Here is a 10,275-nt window from a genome sequence, read left to right as displayed (position 1 = left end):
TGGATAAAGACGCTTTCATGTCAATGCGGAAAATATGCAATAATTAATCAAATCAAGTGTCTGGCAATCACAGTTTCCTGGGAGATGGATCTACACCTATGGGTGCAAAGGTGCATTTCACTATAAAAAGCAAAAAGGGTGAAGCAGGATGAACAGATCCTGCGGAGCTGCTGTGGAGTCACTTTATTCAACACAAAATAAAAACGATGCTCTCCTTTGATTCACTCAGAAACATTCAGGAGGAACTCTGATTTTTTTCCTTTCGATTTTTACACTTTGTGCTTCAAGGTAAATGTGGAACCAGTGAATTTTCCTCCTCCTTTGTGATGTTGTGAATGAGACCGTACTTTCTTAAAGTCAGAAGTAACTTTTCTCATAACCTTCCCCCCCCCAGAGTTTATTTCATGTCTTTAAACATGTGCTGTTATCTCAGCTCTACCTGGGGGATATTTCTAATTTCAGAAATTAGTTAGAAATTACTGCATGTCAACTAATCTGCCCTGAAATCTATTAAGATAAGATAAACCTTTACTAGTCCCACACGTGGGAAATTTGTTATTTTATGTTGTTAAATTTGTTGAAATCTTTTGAGTATTTGTTTTTCAGGTGGAAATCTGTGTTCTCTTTGTAAAACAGTTATTAATTGTGTCTAAAAATGGCATTTGTTCAGTATATTTACTTGTTTCTTATAAAATAATTAAAATGAAAACGGAAAAAAACCCTCTCAGTTCTAATAACATCTCCCGGAGCTGGTGGGCCATCCGTGGGTCTCGGGCCCGGGGACACGAGGCCTGTAGGGCCTCTCTCCCTCGGTCATCCACAGAAACTCAGTCAGAGCAGCGGAGGGCGGGGCCGGGCGGGCCGAGCAGCCGCTGACTGACACAAATTAATCACAAGGTGGAAAATCAGAACAAGAAGTGCGGGGCTCGGCGTGTGCGGGACAAACACCGTGGACAAAGTGCGCGGGGCCTGCGGACTCTGAGTCTGGACACCCTCTTCGCCCCGTGAACGAGGCGACAAAATAAAGTCACGTGATCCAAAATGGGCAGTCCTCTGACGGTGCTGAAAAAAGCCATTTTCTGGCGCTGCTGCAAATTCTGTCCAAGTCCCAAATAACTGAGCCGCCCTGCGCCGCGAGGACGCGGACCCTCGGAGGAGAGACCAGGTAGGACCGCGCGTCGCGGATCGCTTTTGTTTATCGCGCTCATCGCGGCTCAGTTTGCGGAGGCGCAACGCGAGGCGCACGGTGTCACATTCGAGTCTCCCTTGTTCGCCTCCTGGTACAGCAGCCCTGTCAGTGGATTTAAGATGGCTGCTTTGTGTACCAGTGTGCTTTTCTGCGGCTCGGTGCCCCCCTCCGAGCCGCCGCTTTCGCCCGCGGTGCTGGGTTGAGGTGCGGGCTCGGACGGCGGAGCTCTGCGGGGAGGGGAAACGCTCTTTGTTGGGCTGGAGGAGATGAGCTGGTGCACGAGATGAGGCCACACAGGGGCGATCGAATAGCCCGCTGCCTGCCGTGTGCCCCTCACAGTCTGCGCTGAGCTGCTCGGCTCCTGCTCCCGGCTCGTCCCTGAACCCAGCACCGGGATTTGTGGGCTTTCGTCGGCTCCGTTTGTTGTGGTTTCGGAAGCCGCTGACGCGGTGCAGACAATGTGTGAGGGGATCCGGGCACAATGTGGGGGATGACCTGCAGTCTCCAGCAGTAAGCGCTCATAAAACCCCCTCACGTTCTCTGCTTCTTCTGCAGATCAGCCCAGATGGATAAAATGCAGCCTAACCGGATCAAAATCACAGATCTGAACCCACACCTCACATGCCCTCTGTGCGCCGGCTACCTGATTGATGCTACGACCATCGTAGAGTGCCTGCACTCCTGTAAGTTCCTCACATGAATGCACCACCTTACATGCATGCACATCGTTTCCATCAGACCTCTGCTCATGATGATGTTGAAGGGAGGTGAACAGGCGTGATGTTGAGTCACACACTCCACCTCAATTAGGCCTGCAGGAGGTCCACTTCAGGGACCACACTTGCTCAGCAGCACATGACTGCATCTTCTGGGTTGTGTTGAAACTGCTTGTGCTGGATGTTCATGTTAAACGTGGGCAAAGTTTCAACTGACGGTCAAGGAATCCCTGTGAGCCAAAACGCCAGGCTTCACACTGACAGACCTTTCTAATCTTGGATCTGTGTGATGTCACAGAGAGGGGATATCCCTAATATGGGTTTCAGGAACCCATCAGAGCTAATCTACGGAGAGCCATCAACTCCTTATTAATGCTGCTGTTCTGAAAATTGCTGCAGGTAGCCTCAATGAATAAGAGCAAATGGAGCTAAATGGCTAAAATAGGTTCTTACACCTGCTTCGAGAACACTGGTGGGAAGCCAGTTTCATTCAGAGAGCCGTACTTACTTAAATGATACAAAGGACTACGCAGAGCTGAAGCACAGTGCGCCACATTTGCTAAACTCCACCACTTTGGTAGACATAAGGATAAGAATGAGTCCCACAACTTTCTGACAGGTTGGTCGCTCTGTGACCGTCTCGAGTACCACGACATAAAATAATCCACTGAAAAGCTGAATCAGTGTTTCCTTTTTATTTATATTCACCATCTGAGTAATAGACTAGGCCTGGTTTAGGTTTTCTTTCCGTATGTTTGAGGCCGGTTTGAGACAGAGGGCTGGCCTCCTCTGGGACTTATTTTGCTTTTGTAAAGCCATCATTTTCTTTGTTTTTGTAAACGTGGTATCAGTTGTGTAAATGAATTTCAATGACTGCCCCTTTAAAAACACTCGTCATACTAGATATTCAGTCCAGGCTCATGTTCTCTGGATGCTGTTTGTTTATAAGCAATAATTAAATCAGACATTAAAAAAAGTAATTAAGAGGTTTCCGTGTGTGGATAAGAAGGAGCTGCTTGTGGTGGTTGATGGAGACGCTATCAGGAGGCTGCTGCTCGCTTCGTGCCTGAAATCAAAATGGCAGATGCCATAAAGCTGCTCATGGTGCTGTGATGTCACTAAAATTTACAGAAAGGTATTTTACTGCAATCAAAACCCATAAAAGAAACTCTTGATCATTGTCCTTATTTCTATTGTCACAGACACGAGAACCAGCGTTAAAACAAAAACCAAAGAAAAGCCGACTGCAAGCGCAAGCGCACGGTTCCCACCCACCTGTGCGAGAGTAGCCAATCAAAAGAAAGATGGCTGGAAGGCAAACCGGCTTGTTTCAGACAGAGGAAGAACTGAGGGGATGCATGAAGGCTCAGAATAGGTAGATAGGGATTATTATGAATTGTGGTTCATGCAAAGCTGCTGTAGTAGAGTCAAAGAGTTAAACTATGAAGCAGAAATGTCTCGTTTCATTGTATGGCATCAAAAGCAGTCAAGAACCTGTGTTGACACATTATCACTGAGTAAATGAATAAAGAGAACGCTATCGGCACCAGGGAAGCGTGTCCTGGTATAGAGCGTCAGCCTGTTGCTATGCGGAAAACAGCACAAGCATAAAAACAAAATAATCATAAATTATAAAGTAAGGAGTGAATTGGCACATTTACCCAGTCCTTTAGTCTCATCAGGAAGTGTCCCAAATCCTGGAAGTGACCCAGGAATGTCAGCTTAGCAGCTTTAATAAGACCTCTCTTGAATTCTCCAGATAGTAAGGAAAGGTGCTTCAATGCGTCCTTTGTTACCTCCTTTAGCAGAGGACACACCGGACCATCCTTTATGAAAGGGGAGGTGTTCACAGTTCATAGATGAGGCAGCATCCAACAAACAGTCGGCGTGACTGACAGGTTCTGCAGAGCATCTATAAGTTTATACGTTTGTTTCCCAGTTCCTGGCTTTATCAACTGGTGCTAATCCTGGTTGAGGTGTTGCCTCACATGAAGTACATGTCTTTATATGAGCTCTGTCAAACTAGTTTGGAAGTTTTATTAAAGATGTCAAAGTGTGTTTAAGGTTCTGGATAATTAAGCTTGAATGCCTGTTGTCGTATCGCCGCCTTTCTAATTATCATGAAATCTTTTCTTTTTGTTTTTTGGCTCGCTGGAGGAAGTGATGGATGGAGTGATTTAGACAAAGATGAGGAAAAGAAAGATTACTCTGAAATGTGTTTTCTTTTATAGGTTTTATGTTCTGTTTTTTTATAATGAAGAGAGATTTTTCACTGGTGGCTCTGGTTTAGATGACCTGCATGAGGCAGCGTGGTGAGAAAACAGGGGGAAGTGTGATGTGTGTTTTGTAGCAGCAGACATCCTCCATCAGGCTGGTTAGCAGTCCGGTGTGAGCGCAGATGGATTCTCTGAGCATCCAGCTTCTGTGCCGGAGTCCTTCGCACTTCTGCTTGACCTCGTCACACTGAGGTCACGGAAACAGAGGCTGGACTGCATCACCGCAGGGAATTTTCCTTTGTTAATGAATTTTAGGGCAAAGTCTGCAAACATTTAAGCATATTTTCAAAATCAGATGTCCTGTTGAACGTGCACATTACATTTTAAAGTAAATTGAATTCATATTATGCTTCCAGATGGCTGTCGAGTGGCGAGATCTTTTATTTACTTTATCGCGCACATACACCTGTGGAGATGTTGGGTTAATTTTGGGTGCTGTGGACACCAAACGCACACAAACACACAGCTCTATGTAAGTGCTTTTTCACTCGAGCGCTCACTGAATTTGGTTCAGGATCTTCCCAAAGGACACTTCTGTGTGCAGACTGAAGGAGTCGGGGACCTGGGGCCTGTTCAATCTCCTGAGCCTTAGCTGTTAAAGAGGCCTCTAATGACACAAAAAACCCTTTAAAATAGACAAACGCATAAAAGAAGCGACATTACTAAAACCTAACTGTATGCTTTGCACAGAGTCTTCATCCTGAGGGTAAAGGAGGAGAGTGTTCTGGTCTTTCTGCTGCTCGTCCTCTAACAGCTTGTTCTCTCTCCACATGTAGTTTGTAAAACATGCATCGTTGCCTTCCTCGAGACAAATAAGTTCTGTCCTCGATGTGACGTCCAGGTCCACAAGACGTGTCCACAGCTCAGCATCAGGTAATCCAGTCTGCTTCATGTCAGTTTTTTTTCCTAACCTCTCCAAATTCATGATGTTTAATATCTGACACGAATGTTTTTCTTTTCTGTTTTTCATTCCAGAGCAGACAAAACTCTGCAAGACATTGTTTATAAGCTCGTTCCGGGGTTATTCAAAGGTAATGACCACAGTTTTGGGAGGCAGCGAAGGCTTAGTCATATCTTTGTCATAGATTTCAGTTTCACGATGCGTGTGGCTTTCCCGCAGATGAGATGAAACGGAGGCGGGACTTCTACGCAGAGAATCGTGTGCTGGAACCGGGGGAAGTGGTGGAGACGTTCAACATAGCAGAGGATGAAATTATCAGTCTGTCCATACAGTTCTACGAGAGGAACAAGTGAGTCAGTCATTTCCTCCTTGTTTTTATTTTACTCGAGAATAAGAGCGAGAACCGTTAATCTGTGGTCTGTCGCACTAAAAGCTACTGCTGAGAGAACAGCGAGTTCGCCTGCGTGTGTCCTCTTTTATATTTGCTCTTATTTAGCTATTTATGTGCATGTATAGATGGAGAAGATTTACTTCATCCTCAAATGTTGTCAATTATTTTTGTTACAGCAGCCAGAAGTGGAAAAACAACTTGGCTCAATAAAAACGTAGATTTAAAATAAAAAATCTATCTATAGATATCTAGATAGAGAGATAGATACAGATATATATCACTTATTAAATATTATAATTCATGTATAATGGGCAGCTTAGTAAGTAAAATCTTCCTTTAATGAGATAAATGAGAAAAGCCTGTGAGTGGTGCAGAGGGCGTCTCAGGTCATTTGTCATCTATGGGTATGCACAGACATTTGGATGAGCTCTGTTCAGCTGAATCCAAACAGTGCTGATTCAAACTGAAATCATTCACCAATGAAGGAGGAAAATTCCCCCAGCAGCTCATATGGACTCAGTCAGACAGCTGCGAGTTCAATATTCAGGCCACACAAGCAGCCAGACCAGACTTCCACCGCTCTTCCTTCACAAACTGGACATTCCCTCCACATTCCTGCTTACTGCTCAAATTAATATCTGTTTGCCCAGAAGTCCCAAAACCAGGTACGGTCAGATCAGTGCAGGCTCAGCTACGTTTCACTGCAACCGAGCGGTTCTTTTTGTCCAAACGCCGCATGTTCTCCACGATGACAGCTGGATGAAATGGTTTATATTTCCTCATCTAAGATTTCCATTTAGCTTTAGCTCTGAAATCCTGTGCCCTGCTCTGCAGCTCCTCCAGGGTTGCAGGCCTCGCTCCCATCAGCGCAGTCAGCTGAAGACTCTCCATTGCTGAGAGCGTAAAAAGAAGGAAAACCACACGTAGGCATGCAGAACCTGATTTGACAAGACTTTTAAAACAACAAGTAGTCATTTCACCTCTACATAAAACACAATCTACCACAAAATATGACTTTATCTGTGAATAACGTTGTTAAAATCAGAAATAAAATGAGTTGAGTGAACAGCACAATGCAAACGGTTACGTAGAAGTCCTTAAAATACTATAAATACTATAAATACTATAAATACTAATACAGTATTTATATGAATCCCACAGCTGTTAGTTAATATTAAAATAACAATATTATCAGAACAGTTTTTTCTTCTCGCTTCAATGTGTTTGTAACTGGAAGCTTTTGATCATGAAGCGAACAGAAGCAGCTTCCAGCCGGGTCCCAGATTTGTCCAGGCACAATTTATCTGCAGCTCTACGTGGAGTTTTGTTTTTGTTCCACCAGCTGCAGTCTGATTCCTGCGAAAAACTCGTAAATATCATTAAAATGTAAAGAAATTTAATTATTGTTTAACTGCTTTTTAATTTCCCCCTGCAGAAATAATGAGAGGCAGCATTCAGAGATGGAAGGAGACAAGGTAAAGCAAAGATGTTTAAAAGCGGCAGCTGAAGTTAGCCGGTGTAATTATGGTTTTCTGGTCCTCATCCTGGATTAATGCATCCCTCTCTGCTCTTCTCTTTGTTCTCAGTCCAACGGTAAACGCTTCCTGCAGTGCCCGGCAGCCATGTCCGTCATGCACTTAGCGAAGTTCCTCCGCAGCAAGATGGATATACCCAACAACTATCGGGTAATTGGACACACCGCAGCCCCGCACAGTAACGTTTGCAGTATCGATTCTGCAGACAACTTCAAGGCTGAGGTGCAAAAATATAAACGCTTTGTTGTTCCACAGTAGCTGCTACAACGGCGAGGTCATATTGGGTTGCATTTGTGGGCTATAAAAGAGTTCTGGCAATCATCGCGCTGATATGTGAGCTTTCGGTGCAACGTGATAACGAGCAGACGCTTACCTGAAGTGACACTGCTCCGAAAACTGCAAAATTATTAATGCTGCTTTCATTTTTTTATGGAAGCAGCAGATCAAATGAAGTCAAAGGAAACCCACAAGCGAATTACAACCCAGCTTCACACGATTCACCTTTTTGTCGGGGTGGTCTACATGTATGTAGATCCCTTAGCTCAGATTAGCACAGTATATCTGGCTATTCAGAGCCCTGCTTTATAGGTGTGGAGGAGTTGTTCCTCACTCGTGTGGGTTTAGTATTCCAGGTATGTGCCACTTGATAATAAAGTCAGGCGGCTTGAAAGACATTTTTAAAAACACATTTTCTCCACAAAAAGCTGCTTTGATTTCTGCTTGAAGAGGAAGATGAGCCAGGCTGAAGGATTTCACACACAAGTCAAATATGTGCAACTTAATCCTATTTGTATGAAACGGTACGTGATTAGAACTGTAGAGTGACGTGGAAAAAACAAAGCTGCGCCTCAACCTCTTTGTTTTCAGAAACACGGGTGAAGTAAACCGTCAGGGGCATAGACTGGCCTTGAAGCTAGACACAGATTCACGTAAAGCTTGGAGTCTGTTTAAATCCAGAATTATCTTATTTGTACGCAGGGAAACAAACCTTTCGCCGTGGTCGTTTATGTCGGTACAAACTTCAAACAGCTCGCCTGGCAGAGGACGTTTTCCCCCGCTAACGTGTTAAATGGGTTTCACGGTGTGTTACAGGTGGAGGTGCTGTATGGGGACGAACCCTTAAAGGACTACTACACACTAATGGATATCGCTTACTTCTACGAGTGGAGACGAGTGAGTGAAACCTTTCATGTCTTTGACTTTGAAACAAACATCAGCAGCTTGATTTGAAATGAGGAGAGTACAAAATGTATTTATTTTATTTTATTTTTTTAAGGGTCTGTTTGGATTCAATCAATATATATATATTTAAAAAATGCATTTAGGCTTGTAGACATGGTCGAGACAGTCTGCTGAAATACAACTCGAGTATCAGGATTAGGGCTGCCACGATTAGTCGACTAGTAACGATTACGTCGACTATTAAAATCGTTGAAGACTAATTTAATAGTCGACGCGTCGTTTGAAGCTTTGTAAGATCACAAAGACGCAGGAATAAGTACCGGTAGCAGGATTTAAGAGTGTAATAACGGACTGAAACAGAAGATGGCAGCACTGCATGTACAAGGATACCAGCTGCCGTTAAACCCCGAAGAAGAAGAAGCAGCTGTGTCCCAGAATTCATAGCGCGGCCCAGCTCAGTTGTCAACAATGGCGGCAGCTAGTTAGTTTTAATATTACTCTCATTATTCTTTCTGGGTCACAAAATAAACGATTAACATATTTTCAGGGAGAATGTAGCTGTGTAAACCTCAAATATCTGCTCAGTTTATCAAGACACCACATATTTTCAAAAGCGCTCCGACGTTTTCAGAGACGTCTGTTACCCGCTAGCTCGATAGCTAGCCGGAGGCTAGGCTAACTAGAGCCGTGAGAACACCGGACTCTGGGCAAATCGTTTTCAAACCCACCGCCGTCTTTCGCTACTCAGGTTAAACATGATATATAAGTCACTTAGATAACTTAAAAATGTTGTTGTTTGCCTTTTTTTAAAGTATTTTATTGGTTCCTGATTAAATCGGTTTGGCTGAGATTAAAGTTATAGTTTTTACACAGCTGAATAAACGTCAAGCAGATTAAACTCCATCGAAACAATCTGCAAATGTCATTAAAATTTAATAAACTCTCATCTTGTCTTTATTTTTAGTTAGCACCTTAAAAACTTAAAGCTGTAAGCTAATGATAGTTATATAAGAGCAGATGCTGCTGGTGCAATAAGCTGTATGTTTTACGTCCAATGGATGATGATCTGATTAGTCGACTAATCGCAAAAATAATCGGTGACTAGTCGACTATCAAAATAATTGTTTGTGGCAGCCCTAATCAGGATAAGGAGGAAAGGTGATTTAAGTGACTTTGGATGTGTTGTGGTTGTTGGTGCCGGGCGGGTTGGTCTGAGTAGAAACGGCTGATCTTCTAGAATTTCCCCTCCCAGCAATCTCCAGGGTTTACAAAGAATGGTCTGAAAAACAGAAACTGCCAGCAGTCGTCTGACCTGTGGCTTTAACAGGGTGTTTTTGCCCAGAGGAGAATAAGCAGAACTAGGGGAAAAAAAAGATTTCCCAGAGGTAACCGAAGCCACTGTATCCACTGTCCTCACTTCAAAGTCACCAGACTTGTTTTGTTAACCTGGGACTTTTTGGTTTGAACAAATCTTCACTCACTACTTTCGCTAACTACTTTTACTCCCCTGTCCCGTAAGTTAAAGTTCTTGAATCCAAAGGTGTCTGGTGATTTGAGGAGAGGACTATACCAGCTTCATTTCCCCGACTGTAAGGGAAAAATTGTAGAAATGTTTTAAATGTAGTTTAAATTGTATGAATTAATCTTACAATTTAAACAAGTCTGCCTCTCCCAACAAAGGGCTGTGCCGACGGCCGTCTGCTGTCTGTAATAACCGACTCTACCAAAGAGTAACTCGCATAATCCCATTTCAAAAAAATCCAAGTAAATCCTTTGAGAAATTAAAAAAACAAGGCAGACTAAAGTCTGATGTGATGGATTACTGTCCTGAATAAACTTCAAGTCCTTACAGGTTGAACTGGTATAAACTGTAAAGTAAAACCAGGAACTGCTGGGAAGGAAACAGAGACGCTCCTAAAAGAACAAGCTCAAACAGGACGACTGTGTGGCCACGATGACTGTGCTTCATCAGGCCGACGTTGTTAAAACGGCTTGGGTCGAGTGGTTTGGAGAGAAAGTTAGAGAGGCAAGGCTGAGGTGGTTTGGACACGTCCAGAGGAGGGCTGGACAAAGGATGCTGAAGAT

The 10,275-nt window shown here is 43.7% G+C and overlaps 1 protein-coding gene across 1 annotated transcript in view; it reads left to right on the top strand.

The window, feature by feature from the left end:
* The first annotated feature begins 782 nt into the window (after window positions 1-782).
* Window positions 783-10,275, top strand: part of LOC102192345 (polycomb group RING finger protein 2) — a 14,948-nt gene continuing 5,455 nt past the window's right edge. Inside the window, exons 1-8 of the mRNA XM_005746051.2 lie at window positions 783-1,165; window positions 1,745-1,872; window positions 4,958-5,054; window positions 5,157-5,212; window positions 5,302-5,431; window positions 6,909-6,948; window positions 7,060-7,158; window positions 8,101-8,181. Of these exons, the coding sequence (XP_005746108.1) occupies window positions 1,755-1,872; window positions 4,958-5,054; window positions 5,157-5,212; window positions 5,302-5,431; window positions 6,909-6,948; window positions 7,060-7,158; window positions 8,101-8,181 (621 nt within the window). The 5' untranslated portion in view covers window positions 783-1,165; window positions 1,745-1,754. The remainder of the gene's footprint in view (window positions 1,166-1,744; window positions 1,873-4,957; window positions 5,055-5,156; window positions 5,213-5,301; window positions 5,432-6,908; window positions 6,949-7,059; window positions 7,159-8,100; window positions 8,182-10,275) is intronic.

Source organism: Pundamilia nyererei, unplaced genomic scaffold (genome assembly GCF_000239375.1).
Source record: "Pundamilia nyererei isolate P.nyererei 1_Seehausen unplaced genomic scaffold, PunNye1.0 scaffold00171, whole genome shotgun sequence".
Lineage (NCBI taxonomy): Eukaryota > Metazoa > Chordata > Actinopteri > Cichliformes > Cichlidae > Pundamilia > Pundamilia nyererei.
The sequence above is the reverse complement of the archived record's forward strand: the minus strand, read 5'-3'. Positions and strand labels throughout refer to the sequence as shown.